The sequence below is a fragment of the Pinus tabuliformis genome, chromosome 4_1, assembly GCF_031772625.1.
Source record: "Pinus tabuliformis cultivar Carrire ecotype Pingquan chromosome 4_1, CPIR1, whole genome shotgun sequence".
Lineage (NCBI taxonomy): Eukaryota > Viridiplantae > Streptophyta > Pinopsida > Pinales > Pinaceae > Pinus > Pinus tabuliformis.
Genome location: NC_142303.1, coordinates 278,073,529 through 278,089,200, shown reverse-complemented (window position 1 = coordinate 278,089,200; position 15,672 = coordinate 278,073,529). Strand labels below are relative to the sequence as shown.

At 35.6% G+C, this 15,672-nt stretch overlaps 1 protein-coding gene across 1 annotated transcript; it reads left to right on the top strand.

Annotated features, from left to right (window-relative positions):
• The first annotated feature begins 6,958 nt into the window (after positions 1-6,958).
• Positions 6,959-8,775, top strand: LOC149175343 (ethylene-responsive transcription factor RAP2-2-like). Its single transcript, XM_089419614.1, has 2 exons — positions 6,959-7,483; positions 7,584-8,775. Exons 1-2 carry the CDS (start codon positions 7,207-7,209, stop codon positions 8,651-8,653), a joined length of 1,347 nt encoding a protein of 448 aa, XP_089275740.1. The 5' UTR covers positions 6,959-7,206; the 3' UTR covers positions 8,654-8,775.
• Positions 8,776-15,672: the final 6,897 nt, after the last annotated feature.

The window sequence follows — 15,672 nt, the reverse complement described above, 5'->3', positions numbered from 1 at the left end:
CCAATCATACGGAATGATTGTTATGCTTCCTACCCAAATTCAATTCTTTCTATCGATTCTTTACCATCAAGAAGCCCATCTTCTAATCCTTCGACTTCTTGGAGTCCTCCTTCACAGGGATTCCTTAAAATTAATTTTGAAAGGGCATCTAAAGTAAATCTAAGTTTTGTTGGTCTAGGAGGAATCTTTTGTTACAACTATGGGCAACCAATGTTTCTATTCACAGATAGTATGGGACATTCAAGTAACAATGCAACCATATTTGCATTTTTAAAGGCTAACCTTATTATTGCATCATCGCAAGGCTTCTCTAGGTTGATTGTGGAGGGTGATTCTTAGTTGGTCATCTCAACAGTAAATAAATTTATCAATGAAGCTTCTCCTGAAAAAATTGCCACAACTGGAGATTGGGAAAATATATCACACATATTAACCATCTGATCCATATGATTCCAGTCATGATGCCCTCTCACGTCACGAGAATAGGAAATAAGATAGTGAACCTTTTGGCCAACTTGGGATGCAATGACATTCAACTTCATCTTTGGCAAGCCGGAAAAAACACTTATGGAGGATTGGAGACTGTGACTTATCAATCTAATAAACGAAGATCGAGAAACCCCACTAGGGATGAAGAACATGAAGAACTAGTTTGCATCAAGGAATAACTCGACAACAAACCAAATCTTGCACCTTTAGTCAATCCAACCATTCCAGGCACCATTGATATTTCCACATCCTCTTGATGGTTTCAGTTAACTTATGGTTTTTCTACTTCACTTGGAATTTACTAGTAATGTGGCATAATGTCTTGCATAATGAAGTCTTGGTCAATAGACCTTTTTGTATGTATCTGATTAGTATATGGACATTTGGGACAAAAGACATTAACTTTTTCCATTGGTTTGGTTTCCAATCTAGTAGACTGCGACAAAAGGATTTTAAAAAATTATGTAATATGGTATTTGTTTAATAGAAATAAGCTTATTTACAAAAAAAAAATCATCCCTCACAATTAATAAAAATAAACCCAATTAATAACACATATTAAAATGATAATCTAATTTTAACCCATAAGGTGTAGACTGGTTTGTTTGCGTGGGATTTAGTCCCCGCTAGGTCATAGGTTCAAACCTTGTGGAGAGTGGTTGAGGATGGAAGCCACTTTGGGGGAATTAAATTTCCCAAGCTCGCACAATCCTAGTGATAAACATCCCATTGCGGGTGGATCGATCTTTTTCCATCCAATAAATGGGCAACATCCCATTGTGGGTGGATTGGCCTTCTTCCATCCAATAAACAAGACCTAGGCCAAATTAGTGTATGAGATCCCCTTGTTTATGGGACTTTCCATCCAATAAATAGGCAACATCCCATTGTGGGTGGATTGGTTTTCTTCCATCCAATAAACAAGACCTAGGCTAGATTAGTGTATGAGATCCCCTTGTTTATGGGACTTTCCATCCAATAAATAGACAACATCCCATTGTGGGTGGATTGGTTTTCTTCCATCCAATAAACAAGACCTAGGCCAGATTAGTGTATGAGATCCCCTTGTTTATGACACTTTCCATCTAATAAACTGGCAACATCCCATTGTGGGTGGATTGGTCTTCTTCCATCCAATAAACAAGACCTAGGCCAAATTAGTGTATGTAGTAATTTAATGACTAAAATCTAAATAACTTGTAAGCTAATAGATGTACTCTTGGTATTATAGTTGGTATTATAGTGACAACTAGAAAATTTGATCTAGACATGTAAATTACTCCAAAATATTATTAATTCTACATAATTAAAATAAAAATATTATTAAAATATACTTACCCTATCCTTCTCCAAACTTTTTAAAAAAACACATATTTTCAATTAACTATTATTCACTTTACTTATTAAATTATTTTAAAATATAAAATATAATAATTTTAATAAACTATTTAAAACTTTAATAATAACTTTAACTGATTGTGAAGAAGTAGGAAAAGATATCCATCAATTGAACACATATAACCCAGTGACCCTACTTCACAAGAAATCAAATCCCAATAGGACAAATAAAGATCCGATTGCATCAACCTCATCTGGCCTGTTCTCCTGCATTTTTTCTTTCCTTCATAATTATTAAGGAATAAATTTCCCATATATATATATATATATATATATAATTAAAAGTAAATTGTACCTGAGATCAAATTACCGTATAGATAAGATTGCAAACATTTTACAGGTGTTGTAAATGAGGGTCCAAACAATTCTGAGCTATTGCTGAAGTCATAGATTTTGAGGTTTTTTTAATGTGGTTTACTGTACTAATTTGTTGTTATTAATTATCTTTATGAATAACATTTATTTGCTATTTCGAAAACAATTCTGAGATACGATTGAAGTTATAGATTTTAAGATTTTTTTATGTGACTTATTGTACTAATTTGTTGTTATTAGTTATGTTTATCAATAATATTTATTTATTATTTCGAAAAATTAAGATAGATAATTATTTTATATAGACAAATATGTTATAATACAATATTCAAATCGACATTCGCGGATAGCAGCCAGAGATGGTTGTCCTCACTGTTGGTTTGACACCTGAGTTTGATAGGTTTTGCCACCTTCGGAAAAAAAAATACAATATTCAAATTTCGGCCTGGAGTATGCCGTAAAACTGCTTTTGCTTGGCTAAGAGCTCGACGTAAGGAAACAGGTTAACGGCCCAAGACCCAGAGGCATCTGGCAGGAGTGAAAGCCTGCTCCCTTACGGACCACCAGCGGGTTATTACAGGTGGCGTGGTTTTCCTTGATAACAGTGATGAGTCAAACCGACATTCGCGGATAGCAGCCAGAGATGGCTGTCCTCACTGTTGGTTTGACACCTGAGTTTGATAGGTTTTGCCACCTTCGGAAAAAAAAAAAAAAAAAAAAATAAAAATAAATAAATAAATAAATAAATACAATATTCAAATTTAGATAGAGAGGAAAACAATAAATTGTTATTCTGAAAAAATAAAATAGATAATTATTTTATATAGACAAACATATCATAACACGATATTCAAATTTAGATAAAGAAGAAAATAGGAAAACAACAAATTGTTATTCTGAAAAAATAAAATAGATAATTATTTTACATAGACAAACATATCATAACACGATATTCAGAAAACAACAAACTATCCTCGCTCACTTGAACCACATGACCTACATAAATTTGAAACCTAGATAGATTTGAGATATTAGTAAAGTGTTCGGATATCACAGTCAGTAATTTTGAACTTTTGTTAGAGACATTGCTACAGTATTCAGGCATCAAAGTCATATATTTTGAGCTATTGTTACAGTATTGAGCTATCACTGTATGGACTCCAAATTGCTAATGTCACAGTGTTAAGCCATCGTCACAGTTTTTACTTATTGCTGACATCATGAGATGCAGCTGTTTCAACGGCCAGCGAACTTTTCATGTGCCAAAAGCTATCATATCATAAAAACTTTATGGAGGTAAAATAGGTGTGAAGGGACCAGTTGATCCAAAAGCGAAGTATACATGCATTCATGGCGACTGTCATCAATCTCCTCTGCCGGTCAGAGTTAGTAGGAGATTCCTTTGGTTATTTGGAAAATTTCCCTTATCATGATACAGCTCATATTTGGAATCAATAGATTATAAAATTGGTCCTTTGGGAAAAAAATGTTTTGATAATCCATAAATAATGAATTCAGAGCTCGTTCCCTGTGTAAAATGTCACGATTGATTTATAAAAAATTATTCGAGAATTTAAAATTCTTAATTTCAACTGAACCGTAACGGTTCAGAGAGATTGACCAATCAAACTAATAGATGAATTTTTTTTTCCTGATATTTTTTTTTGTCATGTTTGCTTTATTTTGGAAAGTTGAGTTACTTTATATATTTAATAACAAGAAAGGATAATTTCATTAAAAGTTGTATTACCAAATTTGTTTTAGTGATGTTGTTTAATTTTTAAGAATAATAAATTTAAATTTGTTTAATTTTTTAAATTTAAATATTTAAAAAGTTTAAGTTTTTTAGTGGGTTGAATATATTTTATATTTAAAAATGTATTTTTAATAATAAGAAATCATAATTTTATTAGAAATTGTATTACCAAACTCTAAAAATTACTATAAAAAAATATATTAGTTGTTTGGATGGTTGTTTTAAATGGAGTTGCTTTGATTGCTTTGGCTGTGGCATGGAAGTTAAGGCTGGGCTCATATCCTTGGCTAGGGAGTGGTGATAGACATATAATGTCACAAACTCTCATTAATAGAGATCAAGGATATTTAGAATTGCTCCTATTAATAACCGTGCTGAGACTACCCTTTGGCATCAAAGTTGGTTCACTGTTACAAATTTAAATCTTCAAGTGTTTTTTCGGTTGGAATGGTCTAGATACTTGGATGCTTTGTCTTCTTTTCACATTAGATTAAATGACAAAGAGGATGAGTTGGTTTGAGCGTGAGCTCCGCATGGCATAGATACACCTAAGTTGGGTTAAATATTCATTTAAATGTTCTAGCACAAAATGTTGAGATTCTTTGGTGGTGGAGCGTATTTTGGAAGTTGAAATGCCCTTCAAAGTCTCACTTATTGGTCTAGTGTATCATTGGGGAAAAAAGTTCCTACATGGGATGCAATGTAGTTCATAGACATAAGATTGGTCCTTGATGATGTGCTTTGTGTAAAGGTAGTGAGGAGATCATTGATCATACATTGCTCTTTCATATGACAAGTATGGTCGACTTGTTGTACACTTCTAGGCCACAATTGCAAATGAGAGGGTATCTTATTTGAAGAGATTTGGAAAGCTTGGGTTCAGACCAGGGCCATAAAACCATTTAGAGCCCTTCCCCTCATTATTAGTTGGGGCTTATGGTTAGCCAACGATAAAGAAATTTTCAAAAATAAATCATTCTATCCAAAAAAAGATAGTTGTCGAGGGTTTAGTTATTCTTTCACATTACCCTTTGTCAAAAGTGCCAACTTGTGGTAGAACTATGTTATGAGAAAACCCGAATGTCAATATCCCTTGGGGATATTTCAATGGGGCCTCTCAAGGGGAGGATTCACTTTGTGGCGTGGGGAGGACGGGGGGTTGGGTTGTTCTTCATTTAACAAAGCATCCTTCTTTTTATGTCAAGATGGGGCTTGGGTAGAGGGTACCAATAATTGGGCAGAGCTGTTAGCATGCAAATCTCTTATTGCTTTTGTTCAAGAGAAAGGGTGTGATCAACTTCAACTTTTTGGTGGCTCTTTGCTAGTGGTGAATTGGGTCAATGAGACTCCATTGTGTTAGAACATATCCCTTGTTTGTATTTTGGAGGATCTTAAGATTGAATCATGTTTTAATTTCTTTACATGCATGTATGTTTACAAGAACAAAATGGGGACATTGACATGCTTTCTAAAGAGGGCTTGCATATGGATAAAGGGTTATGGCAAGTAACTGAAATAGTTGGAGTGGAGCATTACTAGTTTTTCGACAGGCCTTACGTGGGCGATTTCCTTCTTGCATATCATGTTTAATTTTTGAGACTTTTCAAAGCTATTTTTGTTTGGATGCTTCACAACATTTTTTTTTGTGTATCTTGTATTATACTTTTGTCAATGTTAGAGGATGTTGGATTTGACATCACTATATCAGACTTTATATTTATATCGCTAATGTACAAAAAATGTAAGAACTTGTTATGACAGGATAAGGTTATCTATTTTGTTTTTTTGACACTATAAATGCCACTACAAGATCTGGTTAATATCCTAGTGAATGCACACTTTAGTGTGTATATACAAAACATATTTTCTTTCATACTTATGAATAGAAGTATGATTTTTTTTCCATGGAAAGAAAATATCATTCTTTTGTATTTTTGAATTACGTTGGCCGGGTCATGACCAACGCCGATATTGAATGAAGGAACGCGCTGCCCACCATTGAAATGCTATCACCAAGATTGGCGGAGCTTAGTGCAAACAATAAAAACCATTTCATTTATTAATTAGACCGCGCCCTAGAAAATCAACCATCGCTCGTAAGCAATGCATGCATGAAAAGAAAAGGCGGAGACAAGTGTTAGAGATATGGTAGGGGCTTCGTGTCAATCGAGGCGGGAAATTTGCCCGGACGATAAAAAAAATAACTAGAATTTGATTCATTTTTCTTAAAAAATTTGAGATCCTAACTGAATCTTATTTTTGATAGTGGAAATGAATTATCACCATCACAAACAAGAATTTCCTAAAATTTCTACTAGATTTTATCAAAATCGTGCGAGACTTCCATTGTTTTATGGGCAAATTTGCAACCTCGTTAAACTACGCGTATGGTAGGTGCTCACCCTTGAAAAATCGATACCCAGAAAAGGGCCACGTCGAACCTGATATGCATGACAGGAGCCAAAAGTGGGTGGGGTCTTGCCCCACCAAAACGCCTGTCCTTTTTTCTGCACCGGCGCGCAAGGGGAAACCCTCACCCAATCCCCATTGATTGGAAATCAATGAATGATTGTTCAGTGAATCCCGTCACAGAAACAGAGCCTGTGTCAACTTGCCTCGGTTACCTCCCATTATTGTTCTCGCTGACCCAGCTAACGACAAAATACGAAAGCGACTGCGCAACACATGACGACAAGGCAGCGGGCCACCGACAAGTACGGCTCCGACGGTGGGGCCTGGGATGTATGCTGACGTGGCAAGGGGCTTGGGTCCCGCAGGAGATGCATGTATCTACGTAGATGCCAGATGGCAGGGGCGTCTGTCAGGCACGAGGTATCTTACCCTAGTCTGACATCAGTCGATCTCCGACCTCAAAAAGACGTGGATTCTAGTCTATTTTATATTAATTAAAGATGCGTTTTGTTTATTTTTTTCTAATTTATTTTTTATTTTTTAAAAGAAAAGACCCTTTCACCGGCGTTGCCCGAGGATGGGGAAATCCATCACGGACCAGAGATTTCCAATATCGGCGTCGCAAGTCTTTGAGTATACGGGACGATTCCCGCCGTCGATCGTAATTCGTAGAATCTGGAAGCGGCTACAAAATCGCTGCCCAACTCCAACGTTTTCTCCAGTGAGGAAGTTTGAGGGTTCACGTAATTGAGAGAGGACGCTATTTGGTTGCGATTTCGAGTGCTGTAAGCAGGCAACGACGCTTGTTTTGCTTTAGAGTTTAACAGAAAAGAAGAATGTGTGGAGGTGCTATCATCTCGGACTTCATAATACCCCCTGCGAGCCGAGGCCGCCGGGTGACTGCCAGGGATATATGGCCCGATTTTGATAAGTTCTCTGAGTTTATTAATGGAGGTGCTGCGGTGGAGTCCTTTGATGTCAGCGTTAATGTCGATGACGATGAGGAGGATTTCGACGATGACGATTTCCTCGATTTCGAGGAGAGCTATCAGAACAAGAAGAAGAAGCAGCAGCAGCCGATATCCCCCACCAAGGGTTTCGAGCTTCCTTTAGGCGAGCCAGCTGAACGTTTTTCTCCGTTTTTTATTTATAAATTTTCTGTTAATTTTCAGAGCAATTTTTTATTGATTTTTGTTTGTATCGTGTGTTAAAGCTCGGGGCCTTGATGGACCGGCGGCCAAGAGCGCGGGGAGAAAGAGGAAGAATTTGTACAGAGGGATCAGGCAACGTCCATGGGGGAAATGGGCTGCAGAGATCAGGGATCCGAGAAAAGGCGCTAGGGTTTGGCTTGGTACCTTTAATACGGCGGAGGAAGCTGCTCGGGCTTATGATGCAGCTGCACGAAAGATCAGAGGTAAGAAGGCTAAAGTTAATTTTGTTGATGAGCCACCACCCTCCGTTAAGAAGGAAAGTAATAATGCCAAGGGTTCGAAGAAAGAGTCCAGCAAGAAAATAAAATCATGTACTACCCCAAAGGCTGACTTTTTCCAAGGTTTCAAAACGGCGAACCCTTCGATTGCCCAATACAACTTCCATCAGAAATCCCCAAACCCTAGCTATGATGATCTAGGGTATCAAAACCCCATATCGCCATTACATGCCATCTGCAATAGAAACTTCGCCGCCAAACAGTCAAGTTCAGCGTTGCCTGCATACTCCACTGAGTTTTCTGATTTCGATGATTCCGAGGTCGATAATCTGGTACCCCAGCCTGCGAGTTTCGAACCGATGAAAAACATACATAAACGAAAAGGGTATAATTCCTTCGAGTCCGACACCAGCAGCGTGTCTGCTGATAGATCCCATATCTCGTGGGTTACAGAAGTGAAAACCCCTGAAATATCTTCTGTACCAAAAGCCGAAGCCGACTCTGATCAGTATGATTTTGCTGATATGTCTACGCCGGTTGCGACCAGTGTTTCAGCAGGCAGCCCTGAGGTACTGCTTCCTCCATTTAATAATGGTTTGAACAAATCTCCTAGTGTTGAAGATGGCGTCGCTGCCGAAAAATCCCCTAAATTGGAGGAAAGTTCACAGTTGGAGATCTCTGAGGACTTGCCTTCTTTGGAATCATATCCTTGGTTGTTCCAGATGCCGTATTTCGAGGGCCTGGATCAGTCGTTGCAGGGTGTGGGTATTGGTGACGCTTCGTTTCCGGACGGTGAGAACGCCTTGCAGCTTTGGAGTTTTGATGCCGTGCCTATTTCCGATTCAGCTTATTGAATTAGCCTTGAATCTCTTGCCTGTAAACAGTAATTAGTAATTATGTAAGAATCAAGGAGACTTGTTATGGCTTCGTTTTGTATGCCTTCGTCTAATAGGGAACTTGTTTAGAATTTTCCTTTGTTAAAAAAAAAAAAATTCAGTTTGACGGTGCTACTGTGATTTAATCTGCAAATTTATTTTGGATTAGGTTTAACTTTTTCACCTCTGGTTTTAATGTTCTAAATAAAGTCCTGCATGTGATCTTTGAAGAAGCAGCTTGCCATATTTTACAGGGATGCCATTCACGGTGACATCATTCAGCAGTATATAAGTGAATCACTTTTTATTAAATGTAAAGCGTGTTCATCTAACGCGGAAGTCTAGGCTTAAGAGGTCCACTGTTATAAATAGGCGAATGTCTGTAATTTATTTAGGCTGGATGTACTGGTCTTTCTGTTTTATATGTAATATGATGAGCCTTTAGAACCTTTTTCTTGAGCTTCCAATAGAGAAGAGTTTTCACGAAAGCTATTTTATGTAACTGTCAGTCTTACGAGTAGATGTGAAATGAAGGTTTTCTAATTTGATGTAATATTCTTTATTCTATATGGATGTATTTTAGCTGTACGTATTATGGCAAGAGAAAAAAAGGGTAACAGAATCAGTAATATGGTGTGGAATCTTTTAATTCTTGCTCAGTCCGGTAGATATTGTGGAGCTTATTTTTAAAGTTGTAGTACATTTTTGTGCAGATGGCACAACATCAATGGTGCTAGATTTTACAATGAAAACTTTGTTTGAATTGTCTACTTATCTCAAAATTTATACCATTCTTGGGCAGTCCAGTATCATAATCGAGTGTCTATTGCAGATGACATCATTTAAGGCAGTCCAGTATCATAATCGAGTGTCTGTTGCAGATGACATCATTTAACTGGATAAAGGTGGTCACATCTAATTTATTCTAAGTGTGATCTTCTAACATATGTCTAAACTAATAGGTCCAGTCATAAATAAGTGTGTATATGGATTGTATGTCTGAAATTTATTTAGGCAATACTTAAGAAAAGAATTCTTTCTAACATATGTCTAAACCAATAGGTAAAGAATCCTAAGTGTGATCTTCTAACATATGTCTAAACTAATAGGTCCAGTCATAAATAAGTGCCTGTATGGATTGTATGTCTGAAATTTATTTAGGCTGGACTGTACTGCTTGTGTTTTATATGTAAGAAAATGTTCTTTTGAATCATTTTTCTTTGCATTTGTGAATTTTTATTTGGGAAGGATTTTCAAGAAAGCCAATTTTAATATGTCAGCTTTACAAGCAGATGCGGAATCAAAAGTTTTTCTTATTTTGTGTAATATTTTCCTTCTTTATTCATGTATTTTACTATTTCAGATGTACTTACTATGGCAAGAGATGAAAAGGGTAAACAGGAAATAAGTAGTATGGTGTGGATTCCCTTAATTCTTTCTCAGGTTATTAAATATCGTTTAGGTGATGTGAAAGTTATCATGCAATTCCTTGCAGATAGCACAAGATCAATGGTGCCAATGTTTTTTTTTTTTGGATGTGTTTACTTCTGTCCTCAATATCTGTTCTTTACCATTTTAAGCAGTCCATTCCAGGTGACAGCATTTAACTGGATAAAGGTAGATTACTTGTAATTAATGTGCAGTGTGATCAGTCCATTGTCATAAATAAGTGTCTACATTGGTTGCATGTCTGAAATTTAGAGGCTGGATGTACTGGTCTTTCTGTTCTATATGTGTTCTTTTGAAACACATTTCTATGCATTTGTGGATTTCTATTTTTTCAATTTCTATGCATTTGTGGATTTCTATTTTTTTCAATTTTTATGCATTTGTGGATTTCTATTTAGAAGAATTTTCGTGAATACCAGTTTATGTACAGGCCAGTCTTACAAGACAGATGTGGAATGGAGGGTTTTCAATTTGGTGTAATATTTCACATTATTCATTTTTGCATTTTAGATGTACTTACCGAGGCAAGAGTTGAAAAAGGTTAAAACAAGAAATCAGTATTGGTTTGGATCTTTCAATGCTCTTGCTTATGTGGTTGGATATTGTGGAGTTTGTGAAATCTTTTGCTTAGCTGGTTAGATATTGTGGAGTTTGTGAAATCTTTTGCTTAGCTGGTTAGATATTGTGGAGTTTATGTTAAAGGCAAGCACAAGATCATTGGTGCTAAAATTTTGTTTGTTTTTTCCAAACAATTTTGCCCTGATTATTTGCACCAATTTTAAGGAGTTAAGTTTCATAATCAAGTGTCTATTAGTTTGTATTCGCCGGATCAACTGCCCTTCAGTTTTTGTGTGTAAAATAATTCATGCCAAACACATTTCGATACGTTCTTGTATTCTGTTGAGACCGTCTTGCAAAAATATATTTTATGTACATTTCAAGTCTCATGAATGCATATGGGATGGGAGATTATTTTGGTGTAATGTTTCAGTTTTTCATGTGTTCCAGATGCACTGTGATGGAAAGGCTAATAAGAAAAGAAATTGTATGTCATTCAATCATTTATTACTTGTTATCTGCAGTGGATATATGGAATTTATGCATGTGAATGGAGGTGTTTTATATTCGTGTACTTGTAACATAAGAGCAATGGCTCTGTTCCGGCCTGTGAATGTTTTGTGATGTTTCTTTAAATCTGCCCTCGTTATTTACATCCTTCTGAAGCACGTGTTTTGAAAAATATTACAAAGCAGAGAGATAGCTCAACAAGTCTTTAGTTTCCACAGTAGACTAAAAAATAAGGCTTTTTGTTGTTATTAAATTTAGGTTTTGTTTTTGTTGTTATTAAAATTAGGCTTTGTCTACTGAGGGCACAATTAATTTTGCCTAGAAAGCCATTTTTTTGGTCAGAATTTGTTTTTGTTTTCTTTTTAAACAAAAAAATCCAGTCATAGGAATGTTTAAATAATTTTTTTGATGGTGGAAATGGATTCAGCATCACCAGAAACCCATGGGACATCTAAAATCCTGAAGCTTGACCGCTGTAATCTAGATTTTACAAAATTTCTGCCAGATTTTACAGTTTCTGTTGTTCTTTAGGTGATTTTTTTAGATATGTAATAGAGGGTGATTGTTCGAGGTTTTAAGTTTAACCAGCAGGAAGAATTGGAAGTGAGTTGTTAGGTTAAATGAAAATTTGAAAATGAATGCCAAATTTTCTTTGCCAAAACTTTCTTGTTTTAGTACTGTCAAACTACATCTCTGTACTCGATTATTATGCTTTTTCTGCACGTTCCTTGTGTTTTTAACCTATTGCAGTGTCTTTTCTCCAATGCCAGATAGTTATTTTGTTATTTACTTTTCAGACATATACAGCTTCGTTATAATATTCAGATTGAAACTTAAGTTCCTCTGTTTTTCTCCAAAAGTCTTAGCCTATAATAATTTATTCCTGTTTGCTGAATCCACTAGAGTGGACATTCGTCTTCATTTCTTGCCATGGTTTTTGCAATCTAGTGTTCGCTGTTTACTTTCGGGCCCTGCAGCTCTGATGAGCTCCCTGCTATTGCAATTTTACGCCTTTCGCTGCATATGCACGTGTTTTACCATTTGTCCCCACGTTTCTTTGTTGCTAGGCAATCGCCATGGTTTTACTTTCAGACTTGCTGTTTACTTTAGGGCTCTGCAGCTCTGTTAAGATCCTTGCTATTGCAATATTACAATTGAAATTCCAATGCTATTGCAATATTACAATTGAAATTCCAATTATTATGCCTTTTGCGGACGTGTTTTACAATTTGCCCTCACGTTTCTTTGTTGCTAGGCAATCATTATGGTTTTACTTTAAGACAAGATGAACTAACTTTTTCTCGTGGATCCTTATCTCTAGTGATGTGATCAATTGACTAATACCTGTGGGTTTTGGTCTAATGACAATCATGATTTGTAACAAGAGTTGCACAACAGAGGTGTGACAAACCCATAACCCCTTGTCACAAGAGTTGCACAACAGAGGTGTGACAGACCCATAACCCCTTGTCGGGAATCATGATTGTCATTAAACCAAAACCCTAAAGTGTTAGTTGATTGTCGGAGATGAAGATCCACAAGAGCTAAGTTATTCCATGTCTTTAAACAGGGGGAGAGAACTTATCCAATGTCCAACAATCTCCCTCAATAATCTCCCAGCACGAGTTAAATGTGTATCAAACTCGTGACCTATGCGTTAATACCAATTTTACTACCATGTCATTATTGTTTTGTGTTTTGGTTATTTCCGTACATACAAGGTCTTTGTCTGTTATACCCGTCTGTTTAATCACGGGGATTCATTTACTGCCCTCGCGAAGATCTCTTTGGTAACTTGGGTACGGGAGAGGTATAATTTGTTTCTTTACACTGTTGACTTTTAGCTTGAACGTGTCGCGTTGTTGATGTTCATTGAACATTTGGTTTAATGTTCAGGTTAGCAAACATTGCAGAAATGTATTCATTTAAGACCTTGAAGGTTTATCTATCTGTCATAGTTTTTGTGCATGCTAACCACTGAAGTGCCCAGCATACTTGGTAAAAGGAACAAAGTGGTGTGGGGCACATTTAAAAATTGAAATGCATATGCAATTTGTAGATATTTCCGTGGGAAAAGAATATTCGTGATTGACAACTTTGTAATAATATAATTGATTGAGTACTAGTGACGGAAGATTTCTGTTGGTAGACCTATCATAATACCATATGATAATACTTTCAATACTTTTCTACTAATATAGGGTTAAGTCATTAATGTTCTACTTCTTATTAACTTAGAGATGACTTTTAATAATTTCAATAAGCTGAGTCGTTGGAAGAGAGGACTTTTGGTAATTTCCATAGGCTGAGTCATTGGTAGGCATTAATGTGTTTAAAAATAAAATAGTTCATTTACAAAATATTCGTTCGACGCTTTGAATGAGGCTTATTACCCAAGCTACCTTCAATTTTATTATTAATTGTTTATTCAATGCTTGAATTTAAAGTGGTCGTATTACTTGAATGTTGGGGTGTGAATTTGTTAATTTCCCTTGGGTTTCAAATCTGCCATGTCAGCAATGGTTTTGTTGGCCCAGAGTGATGACAATAATGGTCTTGTTTGCTCAAGCTGGCTTGCTTGAAAGAGTATCCACCGTTTTTTTGAGATGTGAGATGTGATTTTTGCATATATTTTATATTCTATTCTAGTATTCTGGAAGTAAATAATTTTGATTTCTAGTGTAAACGTCACTTTCTTCTGCCATGTCAGCAATGGTTTTGTTGGCCCAGAGTGATGACAATAATGGTCTTGTTTGCTCAAGCTGGCTTGCTTGAAAGAGTATCCACCGTTTTTTTGAGATGTGATTTTTGCATATATTTTATATTCTATTTTAGTATTCTGGAAGTAAATAATTTTGATTTCTGGTGTAAACGTCACTTTCTTTATATGGGTGGTTAATAAATTTGATTAGTGTAACAAGTATCACTTTCTTTCTATTCATAGTTTAGAAAAAATAGCGGTTACAAAAGTTATAATATTGGATACATAAAAATGTTATATTATTTTCTTTTGACGTAGTTGGAAAAAATGGCCTTGTTGAGCCAAGAGGCTTATTCTACAGCTTAGTATGATGTGTAATGCTGTCTGTCTGTCATCAAAATTGAAATTTTGCTCATGTTGGCGAAAATAAAGATTTAAAAAAAAATCTTAAAAAGAAAACTATACAAATTATTTAAATAATGTTTACTCATAAAAAAATTTGCACATGAAGAAATTGTATCCCTATCGGCTCATATTAGATCCTTATTTAAAATGGATCTATGCTGGTACAAAATCATTACAAAACTATGACATTGGATACATAAAGATGTGATATCTAGATACACTAGATACCTTTGAGAATTTCCCTCTGAAAAATGTGAAAGAAGCATAGGTATTGGATACATAAAAATATTATATGTAGATACACTTGAGTAATCTTCCTTCCAAAATGTTAAAGAAGCACAGATTGAATAGTTTGATTTTTTGTTTTTTTTGGTTTAATTTTAGTTTGAATGTTATCAAAAACATATGCTCAATGGGCAGAAGCTTTGAGGATGGGTTAGTTCGATGAACTAGATGATTTCATTAAGGAATCGCTGCCACCTTTCTATTGAGATGCCTCTGCCCAAAGTTGAATCACGAAATTCCTAGTATAGATGATCTGCATGCTGTTGCATATAGCATACTACATACCCTCTAGAATTTTTCCTTCCAGAACGTGAAGGAAGGATATGCATTTGACTTTTTTTTGTTATGTTTGTTTGATACCTTTCAAAATTTTTCCTTCCAAAATGTGAAGGAAGGATGGTTTGATTTTTTTTGTTATGTTTCCTTGCTTTTTGCTTGAATGTTATCAAAAACATGTACTTAATGGGGAGAAACTTGAGAATGTGTTAGTTTGATGAACTAGATGAATTCATTGAGTAATAGTCACCACTTTTCTATTGAGATGGTTCTGTCCAAGGTTGAGTCATGGAATTTTAGCATAGATGATATGCATGTTATTGCATATATTATAGGGTGTATAGCGATGGTCAATAAATTTGATGCGAGTTTAATTTAGGTCATTTTTTTTTATAAAGGGTTGATTTTTATAGTTTGGAAAAAAAAAAGGTTTTCTTTTATAAATTATTGATTCTTATAGTTTGGAAAAAACAGTGTTGTGTTATTACAAAATTATAAGATCTCTAATATAATAATGTTATGTTTAAACATTGTTATCGCCTAAATTGTACAGACAAAATGTAACAACGTAAAGGGCGAGGGTCGTCACTCTGATTTAGTCCTCTTTGTTATAGCTATCTCCTTACAACAAGCTATGGGAGGTAGTCCCAATGAAATGTGAAGATGGGAGACTTGTTGGCAACCAACCCACTTTTTAGCCAATGATGGTCTTTATACATGATATCAAAACACCTATCAATTACCATGAATAGATAGTCATTTCCCTTCCTAGTTGTTGGTAAATATCCCACAAAGTCCATGGAAATGTTTCCCA